Source organism: Vulpes lagopus, chromosome X, assembly GCF_018345385.1.
Source record: "Vulpes lagopus strain Blue_001 chromosome X, ASM1834538v1, whole genome shotgun sequence".
NCBI lineage: Eukaryota > Metazoa > Chordata > Mammalia > Carnivora > Canidae > Vulpes > Vulpes lagopus.
This window is the reverse complement of record NC_054848.1, coordinates 101,140,216-101,161,486: the sequence shown is the minus strand read 5'-3', so window position 1 is coordinate 101,161,486 and position 21,271 is coordinate 101,140,216. Positions and strand designations below refer to the sequence as shown.

The 21,271-nt window shown below is 50.9% G+C and overlaps 1 protein-coding gene across 11 annotated transcripts in view; it reads right to left on the bottom strand.

The window, feature by feature from the left end:
• Positions 1-2,801: 2,801 nt before the first annotated feature.
• The window catches only part of BCORL1 (BCL6 corepressor like 1), a 63,835-nt gene continuing 45,365 nt past the window's right edge, over positions 2,802-21,271 (bottom strand). For all 11 annotated transcript variants that reach the window (XM_041741030.1, XM_041741031.1, XM_041741032.1 and 8 more), the window contains 6 exons: positions 20,544-20,765; positions 18,276-18,442; positions 17,203-17,348; positions 9,893-9,970; positions 8,711-8,864; positions 2,802-5,055 (listed from right to left, as the gene is read on the bottom strand). In XM_041741030.1, the coding sequence (XP_041596964.1) occupies positions 4,773-5,055; positions 8,711-8,864; positions 9,893-9,970; positions 17,203-17,348; positions 18,276-18,442; positions 20,544-20,765 (1,050 nt within the window). In that variant the 3' untranslated portion in view covers positions 2,802-4,772. The remainder of the gene's footprint in view (positions 5,056-8,710; positions 8,865-9,892; positions 9,971-17,202; positions 17,349-18,275; positions 18,443-20,543; positions 20,766-21,271) is intronic.

The following is a 21,271-nucleotide window of genomic DNA, read 5'->3' as shown; positions in this document are numbered from 1 at the left end:
CCCCAGCCTCCTGGGCCGGCAGGTGAGCACGCGGCGGCCCCGGCCAGCGCCGCTCCCCGCCTCCCCACGGCGGCCGCCTTCGCTGCACATCCGCGAGGCGCCGCTTTCCACCTTGAGATCAGAGAGCGAGCGCGGCGTCCGTTTGCGGGCGGGCGGAGGGCCGCGACCGCCGGCGGCGTGAGCCCGGGCGCCCCGCGGCGTGCCAGCTCCCCTCGCGGTGGCCCCCGGGGTCTGGGGAGCACGAGCGGTCCCGGCCCGCCCCGCTGCGGGGTCCCGAGAGCCGGAGCAGCTACCTCCCCGGGCCGCTAAGCAGGCCGCCCCAAGGGCGGACCCCATTCTCCCTACCCCGCCCCCCACTCTCGTCTTAGCGGGGGCGGGACACAACAGACCACTCAGCAATCTTCCCTGTTGCAGGTTAGATTATGGAAGGGACACTATACTGCCCAGATCAACCCCCCTCCAGCCCAGGTGGGGACGCAAGGAAAGCGGATGGTCCTTTCCCCGGATGTACGGAGACTTGAACAGGGCCTCCCTTTAACCCTGCACCCCAAAGAGGAACATTCTGGTAAAATCATCATTAACTGTAGGCCCACGACCTCGGTGCGCAGGAGGAACTAACTTCAGCTAAACAACGCTGTTTGCTCGGTAGGATTCTCTTCCTTGGTGGGTAAACGGAGCCCTGTTTGGCAGATGGAGCAAGGAAGACAGAACGATTAGGTTCTCACCGGAGGTCAGCCTAGGTGGTAGGTGCTGAGCTGGAGCTGGCTCCTGCCCCTCGGCCTCACTGGAAGGATGAAGAGATCTATTGGAAAAGAGGCCACTCCCCTCACCCCAGTCTGGAGTAGGGATGCAGGCTTAGTATCACAGCCCATACCTCCTGCCCTGATCTTCCCGCATTGGCAAAGGGGCAGTGAGATGCTCTAAGGAAAGGTGTGGACATGAGCCCGACGACAAGAAGACAAGGAACTGCTGGTTGGTTTTGCTTTTAACTTGCCTCCTTTCTGCAGGGAAATGAAGGGGCCTGTGTGCCCACACACCTGAACCCAGATGCCCATGGCTTTCCACAGCTCCCCAAAGGACCCTGGCCTAATCCCCTGGGGTCACTGTGACACTGCCCGTGGCATCTCGCTCTCTCTCTCTCTTTTTTTTTTTTATGATAGTCACAGAGAGAGAGAGAGAGAGAGGCAGAGACACAGGCAGAGGGAGAAGCAGGCTCCATGCACCGGGAGCCCGACGTGGGATTCGATCCCGGGTCTCCAGGATCGCGCCCCGGGCCAAAGGCAGGCGCCAAAGCGCTGCGCCAGCCAGGGATCCCCCATCTCGCTCTCTCTTAAATGGAAGCCTGAGTACCCTCACCACTCTCCCTTCAGCCTTTCTTCTGAATCTCAAGCCTTTCCTTTCTTCCTCTCCATCTGACCTACCTCCAACACGTTTTTACCAGTTTATTAAAACAAAAACAAGACCCCTCCCATTACCCAGTTTAAAGTTTTCCCATGGTTCCCCATCACCTAAGGCAAAAGTCCCAAGCTGTGCTCCTTGGCACACCTGGCAGGACTCATACCCCTCCCTCCCCATCTGTCCCTTCCAGCTGCAGTGACACTCAAGTGGGTTGGAGTTCCCTGCACACACTACCCTCTTGTCTCTAAACCTTTTCCCCAATTGTCCCCTCAGTTCAGGGACTCTTCCTGGCCACCCCTAATTCCTATGTTTCTACTAAAGTGTCAACTGGGCAGCCTCTCTCCCGGAAATCCTTTCAACCACCCCAGTGCTCTTGCTCATCCCTTTGAACTGAATCCTTGCACTCACCACATAGCTTTCATGACCTTTTGACACGGCGGATTTCTTGACTGCAAGTTACAGAGGACTGAGCTAAAATCAGTCTTGTGAGGTTGTTTGGGAACATGAGAAAACAACTATTCCAGGAGAACAAGATCAGAAAGTGGGTAAGCAAAGGCCAACAAGGAAAATTAATGCTGTGGCTCAAAGAACAGATGGATGTTCCTCCATCTGGGCGGAAAGACCTGGCTCGAAGCATGCTCCTTGGGGCCTAGGTAAAGGGCAGCTCACAGGTCACTCCTGGGGTTGGCTAGACTACAGTTGGCCAGACCCATAGATCCCCTCACCTGTACACTCACAGGGCTCTCCAGAGAGTTAAGCCCCAGGGAGAGGTTCTAGGAATATAGCTGAAACATTCCAGACTTGTCGAACATCCCCTTCCCCTCAACCAGTAATGGGTACATTCTGGAGGCAGGAGTCAGAAGGAATTGGAGTTTCTACCACTGTTTTTTGTAAGTGGGAAACCTGTGCAGGTGAGCAGGGGGAGCACAACAGTGAGGGCAGTGATAAGACTGTGGTCAGATGCCGATGTGGGTGGCCCAGGGCAAGAGAGCCGGCAGGCAGGTGATTTCCTTGACTTAAAGAGGATCATTCCCTATAGTCACCTAAAAGGGCTCCTCCTTCCAGTTCTGCTACTCCTAAAGCAAACAAGCAACACACACGCATGCACGCACGCGCGCACACACACGCACACGCACGTGTGCCTGAACGGATACAGGTCAAATTCTCCCCACCGCTCCCCTCTCCTCAGGATGTGCCCCTGCCTTCTCCTTTCTTTCCAGATCTTGCCCCAGTGGCCCAAATGTTTACCAGCCCCGTCACCTTGTCCTCCTTCATCATACCCAAACTGCAAGGCAGGATCGGGAGGTTTCCCACGACTTCATCAGGACACCTGTCTGTTTTAACCACAGAGAATCCAATACGGGGAGCAGAGTAAAGACAGGAGACAGAAGCCCTGACACAGGTTTTTCAGTATGCAAGTGTTTTTGACTCCACAGCCAGTTGCTCAAAATGAAACATAAAGGGCAGCCAGAATACACACCCAAATGCAAAAAGGTAAAGGCAAACATAAAATAAACCACACGATACCATGAACCCCCACAAAACCAAAAAATTAAAACCCAAAACCCCTCAACTTTATATATATATATATTTTTTTAAAAAGGGAGAACAACTGTTCAAAACCAACTGGGCAGTATGGTGGGGGTGGGGAGCAGTCCTACAGAAGGGGGCCGAGAACATCCCCCTGGGAACAAAGAACAAACACAATACAAAGAAAATAACCACCAATGCTCCTGCATGGGTCAGGAGTCTCCAGAGAACAGATTGTCCCATCCTCAAACTGGCTTTTTTTTTTTTGCCTTTTTTTTTGTCTTTTTTTTCCATTTTCTTCTTTTGTTGTTGTTGTTTTAGCACCTGTACAATAAAACTGTACCATCTCCAACCAGAGCCGGCCACAGTGAGGCCCTCCTGCCTTTGGATGGTACATACTCTCTACAAGGATTGTTTGGAAAAAATAGCAATTGGTAGAAAAATAAGAACAAGAGTAGGAAAGACAATGCCACAGAGGGGGCAGGGACAGGGAAAGGGCCCAAGCTCCTCCCTCTCGCCCTCTCTCTCCCAGAACAAATCCAGCGCTGGAGGCCAAAAGGGAGGCCCACCAGGGCCACACAATCAGCCCCGGGTCCCTCGGTGGAAGTGGAGCCCAGCTGGAACCCTGCCTCCTGCCCTCGCCCAGGAAACAGCTGAGGCCTGGATCTCACATCTGGCAATCCATCCCTGAGCCCTCTGCAGATTCCACAGGAGGATGGGGGCAGGAGAAGCAGGGAGCAGAGAGGAAGGGGTTGCTGAGTCTGGCAAGGGGGAGAGGTGAGGGTCAAGGGTTGGGGGCTGAGAGGCTCAGCATCCAGAAAGGGTGAAGGCAGAAAGGGGCAGAGGGTGGCTGGAGGAGGCGGCGGGTGGGGGGAGATGTGGGAACAAACCCATATTGTGCCCTCTGAGGGGAGCAGTGAAGGAAGTGTGAGGAGGGGGGAGACCTCAGCCTTTGGGCCCATTCTTGACTCTCCCCAAATACAGTAACCCATGAACCCCTCCCCCTCACGACCCACCCCTCCCCAGAAACACTCATCTCAATATAGTAGGGCTGCTGCAAAGGGCAAGTGGTGAAACAAGAAAAAAAAATGGGGGGGGGGGAGGGAAGCACCAAAGCCTCAGGATTACCCTCACCCCCCAGCCCCAGGCCAGCACCAGCCACCTTCATTAGTCATGGGTCCTGGGGGGGGAAGCCCCCCCCCACCTCTCCTGCCCCCTCCCCAGTGGGGTGAAAACAAACCTGGGCATCACTTTGTCAGAGGGAAGGGGCAGCTCCAGAGCTGATCAAGAAAGACAAAGAAAGGAGGTGAAGAAAGTCCCTCAATACAACAAGTTGTCTCAAATCGTCACAGTGATACAGACTTATCAGAAACCAATGAAACAATACAAATTAAATACTAATAAAATAAATACTATGGAAGACAGAAGAACACAGGGGAATGGAGGGGGCGCTCAGAGATTTGGGCTTTGCTCATTTCTCCTCCGGACAGGCCAAGGCCACCCAGGGCCCACGTGTGGTCCTGTTCATACACCAGGAGGCCAGTCCAAGGGGCCCTGGCGCCACCTCCCAAATATCCCCAGGACCTCTTGCCCTCAGACGTGAAGTTCAACTTTCCACCCCCATCACCAACCACAACAACAAAGACGATGACAGGGAGATGAGAACTAATCATAACCGGAAAGAACAAAATCCAGTCACTAATGCTGGCATTGATAAGGCGGCTTCTTGTTGGTCCGTATTATTGCCTCATTCTGCAGTCTGGTGCTCGGTGGGGGGGAAAAACATGGGAGGTGGGGAAGGGCGAACTTGGGAGGAGAAAGAAAAGGGAGGGGCTGTGTCCCCGTCAACTGTTCCAAGGCTGGAATTCCACCTCGGACCCCAGGAGCCGAAGGAGCTCGGGCTCGTACCGCACCAGCTCCACAGTCTCAGAGGAGCCTGGAGCGGATCTGTCGTCCATGCCTCCGGGCCTCTCGGCTGGGGTCAGAAGCTGACTGGAGGCCACCTGCCGGTAGAACTCAGCCTTGGGCAAGGTGGCAATTTCAAAGTGCGGGAACCGAGCCTGAAAGATCCTGGAGGAAAGCTTCAGCCTCTTCAGGACGTCGGTAAAAAGGAACCAGTTGCAGGGCCTGAAAGAGGCAAGAGTGGGAGTTAGGGAAAAGGGTTAGGGGGAAGCAGTGGGGTGCTATAATGCCGGGGCAGGTTGCCAGTCCAGCTACTCCCCACCAAACTCAACCAAGGGTGCCTGGCATGTCGCTGAGGCAAACTCTCCCTTTCCCTACAGTGGCCGAACCATCTTTCAGCCCAGTCATGGGCCCTCAACCCCATGACTGACCTCTCCCCAAAAAGGGAAAGGGACCTTCCAGAACCTAAAAGTCAGAGGAGGCATCCCCAGGCCTTCCACCACACCCCACAACCTGGAATTCACCATCTGGGCCAGTTCTTCCCCCCAACCAACCCCTGCTACCCCCACCTGGTCTCCTTTCCTTGTTCTCACTCCTGCTTCCCCTGCCTCCCCTTGTTCTCCAAGACCTTCCCCAACAGACGGGGAGCCGTGGAGAAAGGCCTAAACTGCGGGTAATCTAAAAGGCATTTCTCTTTGGCTCTGGAATGCATTAGACAAGTTTTTTCTCCAGCGGCAGCACCGTCCTTTCTGCAGGGCCAGAGCTCACGTTACAGCCAGGCTGACTTTGCTGAGCACACCAGCCCGGTGGCGGTGGCGGCCTGGGGACAGCTGGGAGGGGTGCTGGGGAGGCCGCTTAGGGGCCATGCGCTCCCTTTGACCAAACCAGGAAGACATACTGCATCCCCATGTTAACGGTCTCCATTCCAAGGCGTTCCCTCCTCCCATTGCACTGTCCTGCTCCCAGCGTCCCCATTGGCCTCTAAACTGGTTCCCCTCTGCCAAGAGTCACTCTGCTGCACCCCCACCCACCCTCACTGGATCGATCCTCTGTTACTATTTGTTTTCTACAAAGAAAATCTGACCTTCTCACTCTCTGAACTGCTTTCGATGGATCCCCAGTACCTCCAGCAATAAAAACCAAAAACCAAGACAAAAAAACCATCTGAATTCTTTACCACGATATTATTACAAGACCTTTCTTTTTTTTTATTTGACAGAGAGAGAGAAAAAACAAGCACAAGCAGGGGGAGCAGCAGAGGGAGAGGGAGATGCAGGCTCCCCACCGAGCAGGGAGCCCGACATGGGACTCAATCCCAGGACCCTGGAATCATGACCTAAGCCTAGGGCAGATGCCCCTATAAGATCTTTCAAACATGACCCCATTCAACCTCTTCAGCCCAATCTCCCCCCATAACACATACACACACACACTCATGGTCACACACTCAGTGTATCCCCCACCCCTCAAGTGCCAGATTTGATGGATAAGCCCTGCTATCTAAACTTTCTAAACTCGTAGGCCTTTGTTTGTCCCATGCCCTCCATCCATATTCTCAGCCCAGCACACACAGCTGGATCACCTGCGAAGCCTTTCCCCATGAAACTGGTCGCTCATCCCATCTTCCATAGTCTCATGGCACTTGGTTCACATCCCTTTTATCATACTTCTAACACAGCTCGTTTCAGAAAGAATACAAAAGCCATGTAAACTGTGGTTCTCTCCGTGGCACAGGAATGGGGGCTCAGGGTAGACTGGAACTTCTCCTATTTGCCCGATACCTTTCTGAACTGTGTGACACTTTTATAATAATAAATCAGCTTTGGAAATTTTGTCTTTTATTAGAGCTGATTGCATACTTGTCTGCATCCTCCACTAGACTGGAGGTTTTTGAAGGCTTTATTTTGGCCCTCATGTTTTGACCTGGTGTGCCTGCTGAAGACAGTTATAGAAGCAAGTGTCTTGCAAGACACATACCACTTCTACCCAGACCCACACTCCTTCTCCCTAAAATGCAACACTCTCCCCAGTGACAGTAAATGCTCTTCTCACACCATCAGGAAATGGGGTGCTCTGGGTTCAGAGAAAAGGACTACAGATACCACACATTTGGACCATCACTTTCAAACAGTGGAAAAGAAGCCCCTGAACATTAACAGTTGGTAATCAGAATTCAGCTTTGCTTTGTTGATTCCGAAGGCAGTTCTGAACTCTGCAGGGCCTCAAGGTCATCATTCTACACCCTCCCTACTTCTTTTAAGATTTTGTTTATGAGAGAGCGTGCACACACACACGAGTGCACACCTACCAACACAGGAGTGAGGAGTGGGGGGAGGAGCGGGGGTGGGAGGAAGAATCCTAACCAGACTCAGGGCTTAGTGCAAAGCCCAACTGGGAGTTCAATCTCATGACCCAAAAACAAGAGTGAGGAGCTCAACCGACTGAGTCACCCAGGCGCTCCTACACCCTCCCTACTTCTTGAAGAACCTACATTTCCCATTGTGCTGCAGCTGTGGGGAAGGAAAGATTCAGAAGAGGCATGGGAGGACTTAACATCAGGAGAACCAGCTTTGCCTGTGCCATGGTCTCAACTGAAAACCTGCTTGCTGCCTGGCTTGCTGAGTGGCAAGTGGCTCTCGGTTGCCCTGTGTTCCATCCACACCTAACGCACACTACCCTGGTCCTTTTACTGCCTGGGTCCCAAGATCCTGTTTCAGAGAAGGAGGTGCTGAATACTCTGGAGGAATTAATTAACTGTGCAATACTATATCCCAGAGGCCCCGCCCTGCCCTCAGGGATCAACTGATGCCCAGAAGAATAAGGACCAAAAGCCCCTGAAACTTGAAGCCAACTAGTATCATCATATAGGCTATTTTTATTCTTATCAGGCCCTGGGGGAAGGGATGCACAGAAACTGGTGGCCAAATGGTTAGAGTTGTCAGATTGGGAGGGACTCACATGAAGGGCTCCTAACCCCTTGCCCACCCCTCTCCAACCCGTGTGTGCTTTATGTGCTTTCATTTTTAAAAAAAAAAAAAAAACAGGGTCTGATATTTTAAAAATAGTTATCAAAGAAAAAGTCTCCTTAAGAGTGTTTACAAAGGTATTTAAACTATGTGAAGACAGCAAGGAGAAGAAAACACTTGATGATGGACGCCAAGAACAAGAGGACAGTCCATCCAGCATCCTCCCAAGCAGCACTGCCATGCTCTGCCACCCGGTGAAAGCCGGCCAGAACCACGGCCCTGCAGGCTGTCTGATCCCCTTCTGGACCATCAAACACAGATTAGACCGGGTTCCATCTAATGGTGTCAAGTATAGTCTAGTCCCCGAAGCTGGGTGACACCCGTTAATAACATACACAGTAATCTGAGAGGACAGTGCTGGTGCCATCACCTCACCAACATGAAGGCTATGAGAAAGCAGCCTGTGGATTACTTAAGGACCCCAGCAGCCCCTTAGCTATGGTAACCATATGTTGTGGCTTTTCCAAGAATCTCAATTTCAAATATTCTGTCTGGCTGTTCCCAGAAACCACAAAAATGTTCCAGAGATTCTAATAGTTCATCAGCCCAAATATCTCCCATATCATCTCTTACACCCAGGAACAACAGCAGGATCCTTCAGAGAGCGAATCTAGATTTAGGGTTTGGGAAATACATATAGTCAGTATATCTAAAGTTTACAGCCTCTGTTCTGAACATAACTGACCAGGGTGGGAAGCCAGGCTGGCCTTGGTCATAGAGCATCTTTCCCAAGCTCCAGCGTTTGTTCACCAGGTGGCTGCTTCCTTCTGGAGAACTCCATCCTTTCCAGGGAGGCAGGCCAGGAGTTGCCAGGATCCTGGCACTCGGTCCTTCGAGATCTCTTAGACACTTACCCGCGGGACACTGACACTTGGAGGTTGTAGCAAGGGAGAAGAGGCTTGTCTGAGAGCTCAAACATAAAATCATCCTCTTCCACATCATCTCCTTCTTGATCAGAGTTCCCAGGAGGGTTATGCAGGAGGTCACAGGCAAAGCCATCTTTTTCCTCTGTAAGGAGAGCACATAGGATATTAGGACTTCACTACATGCACAAAACTAAAAAGAAATGCTCTAACAAGAAAAGAGATGTGAAGGTGGGTGATTAGGATTTAGACGCCAAACCCACATACCCCTGGTCGGGGCCCAGTTTTGCTGATCCCACGGCTGATCCCAAGGGTGGGAGGGCACATGAAAGTTCTATCCCTAGAAGACATTATTTTGTGGCCAGAAATTCATTATCCTCCTCCACCTTTCAGTTGGAAAAAAGCCAGGTGATGTAAAGGGTGAGTTGCTCGGCTGTTGGAGATGAAGCCTGCCGATACAACCAGCAGTCAAAGGCAAGGTAGAAACACCTGCCCAGCCTGCTGGGCTCCCAGAAGCCCGGAGGGGCCCCTCAGCCAGTTCTCTTCCCCAGCCGGCATGTCTGGGTGTGGTTCAGTTCATTCCATCCCAACCTTCTCCCACTCCAGCCTCCCCGGGGCTCGGGGTGGGCACCTCCCCCAATCTGCGGCCCTGGCCCAAGGGATGAGTGCTAGCTGACGGTCACAGATAAAGATTCTCCCAAGAGAGGAAAGCCTGGATCAGGGGCTAGAGCTCCGGAGACAGCAGCTGCCTCAGAAAGCGTGTGTAGTGGGGGCAGGGCAGGGAGGGCTTGAGAGTGGCCAGGTGAGGGGCTGGGGCTCTTGTAAACAACGCCAAAAGAGAGGATGATGCACACAGGGGCTTCTGGCAGTGTTAAGACAAAATAAGGGAGGAGGAGGGCACCTGGGGGACAGAGAATGAAAACAATACCCAGAGCAGAAGTGGGAGAGGGCTACTGAGGGGTGACTTTGTGGCATCAGAGTCCAGGGGGAGCATGGGCTAGGGTTTGCGTTGAAAGGGTCTGTAAGTTACCAACAGGTGAAGAAAGGCTGCCTCCACAGGGTCACTCCTGTCTTTGAGAAGAATCCAGGAAACCCAAAGCCACCCCCTATCTCTGAGCCTCTGAGCCATAGACAAGCATGGGAGGCATGGGAGGAATCTGACTCCAAGCTTACCCAACACAGAACTGCTGTAAAAGTCCCAGGACACGCCAGGGTCACCCTCTGCCCGGCCCTGAAGATCTGAGAGGTGATCTGATGAAAGAAGAGAAGGCAGTGAGACAAGGAGGGTAGGCTGCAGAAGAATCTAGAAACAAACTGTGTCCATAGAGGGCTAGGAGGATGGGAGAAGGGAAGGAAGGACCACAAGAAGGCCTGGGAGCTACCAGAGAGAGATGTTTCCTGCTATTGATTAGAGGTTGCTAAATAGCAGATAGGAGCCAAATCGAGCCCACTGACCACCTGGGATGTGGCCCAGTGTTTTAAACCAAAAAAAAAAAAAAAAAAAAAGTTAATTAACGTCAAAGATTTTAAAATTGAGAGATTTCACTTAAAAATCCAGATTTCCAACTTTTCTTGAAAAAAAAAATCAGAAAATCTGGCAACACTGCGTCCCACATTCCTGCATGTCAACAGTTGGCTGGAGGCAGAAGCGACATGTGCGTGCTCTGCTTCAACAGTCCCCACCCAGCCTGCTCTGCTCTCTTACATGATCAGCCTAAAGGCATTTAGGTCTGTGATCCCTACTTTCAGTGGTGTAGGGAATGGACTCTGCCAGCAGAATCTTAGACCTATCCCAAGATTTCAATTTCCCGCAGGTTACAATGTTCACATAGCCAATCAGGATCTCTCCAACTCAAAGTAAGATAAGGGAGCATAATTCCTTCTGTTTCATCTTTGAAAAACATGGGGGAGAGGGCCAAGTTTATCCTCATAAAAACCTTTTGCTTCCACTCCTAGGTATATACCCAAAAGAATTGAAAACAGGTGTTCAAACAAAAACTTATACACAAATGAATGTTCATAGCAGGTCTACTCACAATAGCCAAAAAAAAAAAAAAAAGTGGAAATGACCCAAATGTTGTTAAGCTGATGAAGGGATAAACAAAACACGGTCTAGCCATATAATGGAGTGCTGTTCAATTGTAAAAAAGAAAAAAAAAGTACTGATGTGCGCTACAACATGAACGAACCATTACACTAAATGAAAGAAGCCAGACACAAAAGGCCATATACTGTATGATTTCATGTATATCAAATGTCCAGAATAGTTAAATCTAGAGAGACAGAAAGACTGGTAGTTGGAAGGGAACAGGAAGTGACTGCCTAATAGGTGCAGGGTTTCCGTTTGGGGTGATGAATGCACTTAATGTCACTCAATTATGCACTTGAAGATGGTTAAAAATAATGCATTTTTCGCCATAAGTATTTTGCCATAAGTATTTTGCCGCAATAAACACATTTTAAACACCTTCTCTTTTGGCCTGAGGACAGACAGCAGGTTGCCCCCTCGCCCCCTCATTTCCTGGCTCAACAGCACCTAGGCCATTGTCTCACTGTGCAGCCCCACATGGGCAAGAAGCATTTTCCTGACAAATTCAACTGTGTCATCTGCGGGCACATGGCCTGGTGGTTGCCAATATGCCACCTCGCACGGCTGGCAAGCTGATTGAGCTCTGTGTGGTTGCTACGTGCCCTCAAGTGACACCTGGGAGAAAGGACAGGCAAGAGTCCAAAGTGTACAGGTGATGTGAGGGTGCCCTCGGGAAGCCAAACCCCAGCAGGAATGTGGCGGCTGCTCCTCAAGGCACAAAGCTAGTTTCCCCCGTTGAAAGGCGCCGCTGCACTATATCCTCTCCTTTTGGGTCACACATGCTATCAGCAAAAATGCCTATTGGCTGTTGTGAGCTACTGAAAGAAGTAACTTTTTAGCAACCTTCTAGGAGATGAAGGGTTTCTTCTTGTAGGAAAAAGCTGCCAGAGAGAGCTTTCAAAATAATGGCTGAGCAGCTACAGTGGAAAACCTTTAGTCACGTACAAGAGATCTTTTTTATGTACTCTGCAAAAAAAAACTCTGGAGGTCATGACTGCCAGTTTATGTGCTTTTCTGTACCCCATGTCCCTTGGGAGTTGGAAGGGGTTTCTTCCAAAAGCATCAGTTAGGCAGATGCCCATTCTGTGCCTGGCCTTGTGCTAGGTGTCCTGGGAGACAGTGGCACAAGATCGTAAGTTGCCAAGATGCACAGACCATGCCCATCTTGTTCATCATGATCTCCCCATGGCCTAAACCCGGGTGCCTGGCACGTAGTAGGAGTGTAATAACTACACAGGGAAAAGAGGGGAGGGAGGGATGACTACAAGGTGACACCAAAAAGTAATATACTTGCTTAAGCAGCACAGGCCAGAACACGCGGTCCTGATGACTGCTGACCCCACCCCCAACTGCTGGGAGGCCACACGACAACTCCATCACAGCAACCCTAGCTCACCACATTCCTGGGGTTCCTCTCTAGGGCCTGCCTTCGGAGCACCCCTGCCCGCCCCCCCCCCCCAGCACATGCCTTAATGCTCCTCCCAGTGAATCTTCGTCATCTGCAGGTGGATCTGCCTTCTGGAAACAGCCCAACGTGAGTGGGCAGGAGCAGAGATGCAGTCACAGAAGCAGGCCCACGAGCCACACACAAGAAACTTGACTCGCCCTCCCACAATGTTCAGTCCTTTACTCTTTTCCCTTTCTTCAATACAGGCCCTCAGCCCGGCAGCCCCGCCCCCTGGGTATTTATCCAAAAGAATGGAAAACAGGCACTCACACCACTCCCTGACAGACTGTGTTCCCAGCAGCACTAGTCGCAATAGCTGAAAGGCAGATACAACCCAAATGTCCACCAGCTGATGAATGGATACAGAGAATGTGGCAGAGCTGGACGACGGCATACTATTCAGCTATCAGAAGGCAGGAAGTACTGAGACGTGCCACCACGTGGATGTACCTTGAAAACGTGACTCTACGTGGAAGAGGTCAGAGGCGCAAGGCCCCATGGTGTGCGATTCCCTTGTGTGCCATGTCCAGAGGGGAAAAATTCACAGATAGGAAGTAGATGGGTGGTTGTTGGGGGGCTGGAGGGAATGGAGAGCAACTGCTCATGGGCTGTGGTTTTGTTTTGGGGCTGATGAAAAGGTTTTGGAACCAGAGAGTGGCAGTGGCTGTAGGATGTTGTGAAGGCACTAAATGCCACTCAATTGCTCCCTTAAGTGGCTGATTTTACGTTCTGTGAATTTCACCTCGACAAAAGAAAATGTTTAAGTACTCACTGTGGAGTGGCCCCCTAGTCATCAGGGATTCTCTCTTCCTCACAGTCCCACCATACCACTCCTTGTGTCACCAAGCAAGTCACCAGCCCAAGGGACATGAAAGGAGGCCAAAACCAAAAACAATTGGTCTTCGACATGGGGTCACATGGCAGAGGTCTCCGGCAGGAAAAACAGAACTTGTAATGCAGTGACCCCAAGGGGTATCCTACTAACCCTTTCGTTGGTGAAAGGAAAAGCAGTCCCGATACTTCCCTGGAGGCCTCAAATTAAACGGCGGCAACTTCCCTCAGCCCCCACATTCTCTGACAGAAGAGAGACACAAATCTGTTTTCCCTTGACTAGTTTGGATATTATTCATTTCTTCAAAGGGTCAAAGGCAAATCAATCACATGCCTGCCTGTAATTTGGCTTAAGGAGGAGGTCTTCCAAAGACCTCCCCAAGAGTCTGATGGCTTGGTGCTTCCAGCCTGAGGACAAGAGAGAAAGGGTCCACTGCCTGACCTCCGGTACCCAGTGCTGTACCCAAAACCCAGCTTCACTAACCACACAGATGAATGAATAGATGAGGGGTGTCACCACACCGTTCCTGGTCTCAGGAGAAATGGGCCTCACTTTAAGCCAACTCAATACAGAAAAACCCACACTTACGACCCAGATGAATTGCCAGCATCTTCTGCTTTGCAAAAGGATTCACTACAGGATACTTGTAAATAGTGACATTCCTTTGTGTATTTATTTTTTTTTTCCTTTTTTTTCCTTTGTGTATTTAAAAGAGGATTCGATTCCCAGACTTTTCCAAAACAGCGGCCTCGCACAAAAGAGAGGGGAGCTCTACAGCAGGAGCAACACAGAGGCTCTTGCTCAGCTTTTCCATCTGCAGAAAATGGAGCCCTTCGCACCCTACAGGGATTTGCCTTCATCTTCTGCCCAGTGGGATCTCCACAAGGGGAGGAAGAAGACAATTAATCTACAGAGAGTCTGGTCAGGCAAATGCTTGGGGATGGAAAGCAAAAATATTTTTAAATACCTCAGCCAGACAGGCAAGTTTAAAAAAAATAAATCCAGAAGTCCACCCAAATGCATCCAGGTTTAGGAGTTGGTGAGGTGGGGCAGTGAGGGAAACGCCTCCCAAACTTCCAACCCCATGGTGCCCCCTACAGCCACTATGCGGCCCTATCCTGTGGTTCTGTGAGATTTGGTGTGTGTGTGTGTGGGGGGGGGCTACCAGGATTCAAAAAGAGAAGAAAATACTCCGTTCAAGGAATTAAGCTCCTAATGATGTGTATATGATATTGTGAATACTAAGTGCCACTGAACCATTCACTTTCAAATGGTTATACTAGGTGGATTTCACCTCAATTAAAAAAACCTGAGTATTGTCTTCTCATTCCCCCAAAACAGACTTTGGGCCCCAAGTGCCCTGTTGCAGGAGCCAGCTGACTCCTGCCAGTGACTGTCTCCCTGGGGTGTGGAGCCAAGGCCCCAGCCTGGCTTGCTAGCACTTTCCCAAACAGCCAGCCAGAGGTCTGCCTTTGACCAGCACTTGGTATTTACATGGTCGAGAGGTGGCCCTGTTCTAACACTCCTTTCATTTCCTGGCCCCCACTAGGAGGCTATAGCTCAGTGCCTATGAAGTCGAGAAGCAATGTTAAGATTTGAATGAAGGTGTTTGGCCTGGACAGGCTACCAAGTGCCAGAATTAAGAAAAGTCTTCTCTTGGGGCACCTGGCTGGCTCTGTTGGTAGAGCATGCAACTCTTGATCCTGGAGTTGTGAGTTCGAATCCTACATTGGTTACAGAGATTACTTAAAAATAAAATCTTAAAAAAAAGAAAAAAGTCTTTTCTTAACTCTGCAACGTGGGCTGGCATTCGGGTTAGCTTAAAGAGGCATCAAAAGGCTGGCTAGTAGTTGGAATTAACTAACAGAAATGAGAATAGGGAAAAACGTGTTTCTAAATTTTTAACTACTGAAAATGGTTTCAACATTTGAATTCCTTTGGGATTTTGGAGAACGGGTCAGGGAAGAAAAGAGTTTGTCCGCTTACTAATGTGTTCAGAGATGGCTCTGTTTGGATCCAGAGCAGCCCAAGACCCCCAGGATGACAGTTTCTAGCCCCAAGAGAGGCCCCTGGATGAAATCTGTTGATCAGAGACAGAGTTTTATGCAGTGCTTTTATCATGTAGAAAAGTCCTAGGTGTTCATCAGTGCCAGCTTCTCCTGGGAATCAAGTTGAATGTAAATGTGTGTGTGTGTGTGTGTGTGTGTGTGTGTGTGTGTGTGTAAAACAGTCTGTGTGGCACATGGTATGTGAGAAAAGGCCACAAAGTGTGGCTTGCCTTGAGCCTGCGCTCCCATGATGGTGCACCCAAAGTAAACAAAGTCATCACTAGCCCAGGACAAATGACAGAATGAGCATCCCCAAACTGCTCTGCCCTTCACAGACAGGGGCCTTGGACCTCAGAGCTGGGAGGAGGAAAAAGGCAGTCCTGCCCCTAAGCAGGGACTGGGTCCCAAAGGGAGGCCTGAGGCCTGTAGACAGTGACTATAGGGTTTAGTCAGGTTGACTGGAGACTAGATGAAGGCTGGCTGAGCAGGAGTCAAGGCTTCCCTCCACAGCCTCCCATCACTTTCCCTCAGTTTTTATTAGTATCAAGGTGGTGCTTCTCACCTAGTCCTCCTTCCATGGGACCTTTAGTTCACATTCCTTTGTTTCTCCCTCCATCATCAGCTATCTAGTTAATCTTTGTTCAGTAAATAAATTATCCCCTGGTTGGGAGCCCTGAATTGGATCTTCGGGGAGGTGGGAATCCAGGACTAATGAAGGCCACAGCCTAGGTTGGAGTGAGTGGCCTTGGGCAAACCCTTGGTCCTAAGGGCCCCCTATGGGCTCCCGGTCTAAGAGGGGTTCCCCCACAAACACGGGACCCTCCACACAGGGTCAATGAGACAACAGCCAGCTGCTTCATCTGTCCAGCACTCTGGCAGTCTGAAGAAGAAACTGCTAGAGCAAGGGCCGAGTTGTGATGTCACTAAGGAGGGGGGGTTCCTTTATCAGATCAAGTCTGAGGAGAATCCCAGTGAGCATGCCCATACTAGACGTCCGTCCTGCCCTCTGCCCTGCTGCCCGGCTCAGTAGAGCTATCTAACTGTAGACAAACAGTGGCTCTCCACTAATGAGAAGATAAATGCATGTTGGCTTGTGGCCCTTGCCATAGGCCTAAATATAAGGTACTTTTCTAGAGAGGCCAGGTGAGGGAGGAAGAAAAAGGAACGGGGGTGCAGAGCGAACATCAGTGACCATAGGTAGGGGCTGTGAGAAATTGAGCATCAAGGGGCACCTGGGAGGCTCAGGGGGTTAAGCATCTGCCTTTAGCTTGCGTCATGATCCTGGGGTCCTGAGATCAAGCCCCTGGAGTCAGGCTCCCTGCTCAGTGGGGAGCCTGCTTCTCCCTCTCCCTCTGCCCCTCCCCGCTGTTCATGCTTATTCTCTTTCTCTCAAATCAAATCTTTGATTTTATTTATTTATTCATGAGAGACACACACACACACACACACAGAGAGAAGCAGAGACACAGGCAGAGGGAGAAGCAGGCTCCATGCAGGGAGCCCGACGTGGGACTCGATCCCGAGTCTCCAGGACCACACCCTGGGCCGAAGGTGGCATTAAACCGCTGAGCCACCTGGGCTGCTCTAAACAAATAAAATCTTAAAAAAAATAAAATAAACACATCAGGATGGGTCCCAAGAGTTCCACTCTGATCACCAACAAGGAGAAAGTACAAAGACAAAGGTAAATACTAAGTGTCATTTCTTTGTAGCTAACATCCCACTCAGAACTGGGGTCAACACATTTTGCCCCCAGCTCAGTCTATCAGTGGGGCTGCACCTACCCCACATATCTCGCTGGGAAACAGGTCCCTGTGGGCTGCCATGTTCCTGAAGAGGATGCATGCGATATGGATGCTCATGGCACGGGAACAAGAGGAAGTGGACCTCTGGGCTTTTCAAAGTGTATAGAGATTTCTGAGACACTTTAAGGAAAGCCTGTAAAGAGGGCTGACGCCCCTCATGGGAGCTGTTTGAGATGGAGGGAGATGAAAGATATCTCCTCAGGAGTTCAGGAATCAGAGGCCAGCCCCAAGGATGATGGCTTCAAGCCCGGGCTGTGCTTACCGCTGAGAAAGCGCTTCATGGTGTCACTGCTGGCCAACTTCATGGCTGTCTGTCCCGAGTAGGTAGCCAGTGTGGGATCAGCCCCATAGGACAGCAAGAGCCAGATGGTCTCCAGGTTGTCATTGACCACCGCATCATGAACTGGCCTGTGGAGGTGATACAGGGTGAGGACAACAGGGCCCAAGTGGGAACGTGGATGTCTAGCCCCGAGCTACTTTATCAGGGGAAAGCCAAATAAGATGAGCCCAGAATCATATGGGTAAGAGTCAGTGTGGAAGAACCACCTCTGAACTGCACCCCTTGCTCAGATCTCCCCACTTCCTTCTCCTCTGCCTCTTTTCTCCTCTCTCCCATCTCTCTCTCTTAGGTTCCCCTCGATATTTTGGGACAGTCCCTAAGGTAACAATGTAGCTCCACTGGAAGCTCTGGAGTTCAGAAGAACCTGAAAATAAGCTTAAAGCAGATGCTAGGGGTATGACCACCCAGGAGCAGGGTTAAGCAGAGTGACTCCACATGCCAGGTGGCAGCGAAGCAAAACCTGCATCTTCTAACCCAAGTGCCCCTGCTTGGTAAGCAGCTCATGTCTCAATTTTGCCCAGGAAGTAGGCCCTCTGACAGAGGGGAATGAGTGTGATTTCTTGAAGACACAGCAGGTATCTTTTTTTTTTTTTAAAGCATACAGACATCAAATCAAGAGTCAAATCTGGGATGTTATACCCTACGTCAGCCTCCCATTTCCTAGAGCCCAAGACACTACCTGAGACAGATGTACCACCGGGAGGATTGGGAGGGACACCTGAGTGCTGTTTCTGGTAAAGCTACATTTGATAGGATGATCCCTGGACAACCCCCACCTCCCTTTAGTCGCTAGTGTGGACTGGCCAGCTAGGAATATATTCCCTCCACCTCCTGCCCTAAACTGCCTCCCTCTGCAGTCCGGGGTCTTCCCGAGAAATACTTCCTGATGAGGCCTGGTGTGCTGGGCAGGTCCAGGCTGCAGCAGATTCTTTGGAGAGAGATGGGGGGGACGGACGGACGGGACACGACAGGAGTGGGGGGAGTGGCCTTCTTGCCTTGTGCCATCCTGTGCGCTGCAGTTCACATTGGCCCCGTGCTCCAGCAGGATGTTCAGGATGTCAGTCCAGCCCCTGGAGCAGGCCTCATGCAGGGCCGTGTAGCCAGCGTTGTCGCGGTGATTCACGTCTTCACTGTCCTTCTGGAGGCAGTAGAGCACGACGTCCTATAGGGACAGGGATGGCTCCGTGAGCAAAGAGAGGCCTAAATTCTTGAAATCACCCCAAGTAGGTTCGAAGGTCTCCAAATGTCCAAAGAGGAGGTCATAGGGCCTGCACTTTATTCCAGGGACTAAGGGGCATGTCTTGAAATCTTTTGTTGACAAAGTCAGTCTTGAGGTGCCATGGCCAGGGTCTCCATTCTGGGCTATTTCCTTAGCAGTGGGGAGACATTTCTTTTGACTAAGAATACTCACTGATCTGGTGTGAGTTGTTGGAGTGAGGTCCGCAGAGAGACTCACCTGCCTGCCCAGAGCTCAAACTCTCAGGCCTCAACTCCCTGAGCACTGGTTCCCTAGTCTGGGGCTTTGCAAGGCAGCAGAAGACCAGAGAGATAAGGCAGGTGGTGACAAGCACAGCCTCTGGTGGTAATTGGAGTACAAGGAGGAAAGAATTGGTTTGAGTGTTATCCGTGGATGCTGGTTTTAATTGTTTTAAGCACTGTCCCAGTTCTAGCCCTCCCCTCAAATCGGGATTGCTCTGAGAATAATCCAGTGTGGCCATTCACTCATATACTAGTGATTAGCTTCCCTGGACTACAGCGTAGGACTTGAGGCAGGACTCCAGGACTAGAAGCAAGCACCCCAGCTAGTCTGGCATGAAGTCAGTGGATAAGCTGAGGGGGAGGGGAAGAGGTGGGCAGCAGGACCAGGGGCCCATTACCAGCCTTCTCCCAGGCCTGGGCAACATGGGTGGCTTAAGCATCCTGTCTGACAGCTAGCTCACAGGCTGGCCGGCTAGAACGGGTGAGTGAGGAAGTGAGCGAACATGCAAGGGAGTGTGCGCTTGTACTGGAGCTGCCATCTCTTGGATATAGGAACTATCATGCTCCCTGCACTCAAGAGAGTGCAAGGCCCCTTACCCGCACCAATGCAGACAGCGTTCACCTATTCCCTCAGGCCTCAGACTACTCCTCCCTCCCGTGGCAGGGTGCCCAACCCGCTCCTGGCCTGTCCTGGTTGGTTCTCTCTACTGTGGTCTCTTACTTGCTGGTTTGGCCCCAGGTAAAAGAAGATTAAACTTGAGGGCAGGGGTTGGTCATCTTTTCTCCTTAGATCTCCCTTGGCACCTATCCCGGCCCCCACACTAGGTGCTCAAGAAAGATGGGCATCTTGCCAGTGAGACACTGTCAAGGCAGTTCTCCTGTGCCGACCAGCCTGGCTGGGAGTGCAACCATCTTTAAGTGAGTCAGTTATACGTATTGGAAGCCTTAAAGAAATCAAGGCCTGCTCTAAAACCCAGCAGCTCTACCCTTAAGGGCAAATCCTTAGGAACTCATCAGTGTGGTGGGCAAAGATTCCCGGTCAAGGAGTTCATATCAACAAAAATGTCTGACAACAAAATTGAATTATGGTCTTGGAGTAGGCTTCTACCCTACCCTGGCATGTGGGAATCAAAAAGACCCTGGTGTGAACTCAGACTAGTTGAATGGTCTTGGACACATCATTTAGTAGTGCTAAGCCTTGATGTTCTTGTGTGTAAAATGGGGCTAATAAAACCTATCTCCGTAGGTCAGTGGTAAAGATAAAATGATATGAAGAAATCAGAGCTCTTAATGGGACAAAAGTGATGCTTGACAAATGCCAGCTTCCTTTCCTTTTTTTCCAACCCACAGGGAAGTAGCCTCTTGGAAGGGGAGCCCAGCCCTGCCCCTCCGAAGCACTACTGACTCCTCCGTTATTGGAAGCCGAAATGAGGGGGAGCCAGAGGGTATGAAGAGTGAGCAGGAGCCCCTGTTCCTCTCTGAGTAGGGTGGGAAGCACCACAAAGAAAAATTCAAGACAACATCAAAATCCCATTTCTGGTCTAAGAATGTGTTGGATTAGCAATATTTCAATTATTTTCATTCCCAATTAATATTCAAACAAGCTTGCATTCCCATACTCCATGAGGGCAGCCAGGTGGCCCCAGAGGCCGTGTGGGCAGTAGAAGAGAGTCCAGTGGAGGCTGAAGCCCCAAACAAAGCCCTGCCCAAGCCCCAGAAGAGTCATGGAAGCTTCTCTGCAGATGCCAGGGCAGTGGCATCATGCCACTGGGGTATCTCCCTACCTTATAGCCAAGACGGGCCGCCCGCTGCAGGAGAGTCTCGCCTGCATTTTTGTTCACTATGAGCCGACGTGCCTCTGGGGGGATCTGCCGGGCTGTAGGTGACTCAGTGGCCTCCTCTGGGCCGGCACTTCGGGACTTAGAGGGTGTGCATGGTTCCGTGGGTTTTGCTGGGGTGGGAGATTTGGGAGATCGTGTCTTCTGCTGGCTCCAACGACCTTTGCTCTGGAAAGCAGAAATGGGGTCCTGGATCAGCGCAGGTTCCCATCTATTCCTACCCAAGTAGATGCCAAGGGACTCAACTCCTCAATCACATACGCCAGCAAATGATCAAGGGATTGGAAATCAGAGATGGAGGAGACATCCCAGCTTCCCCCAAGGACCCTGAATGCCTTCTTTACCTGCCTCAATTTCCATTTGTTTTTACAAGTCCTATTTCTAAATCATCGAAGTGAACTGAGAATAGAGAAGCGGAGACAGGTATCTTTGACTGGAGAGGCATAGCTGCTAAGACCTTCACTCTTGTTGCAAAAACCTGCCTTCTGGGCAGCCCGGGTCGCTCAGCGGTTTAGTGCCACCTTCAGTCCAGGGCATGATCCTGGAGACCGGGGATCGAGTCCCACATCGGGCTTCCTGCGTGGAGCCTGCTTCTCCCTCTGCCTGTGTCTCTGCCCCCCTCCCCCCGTCTCTCATGGATAAATAAATGAAATCTCTAAAAATAAATAAAAATT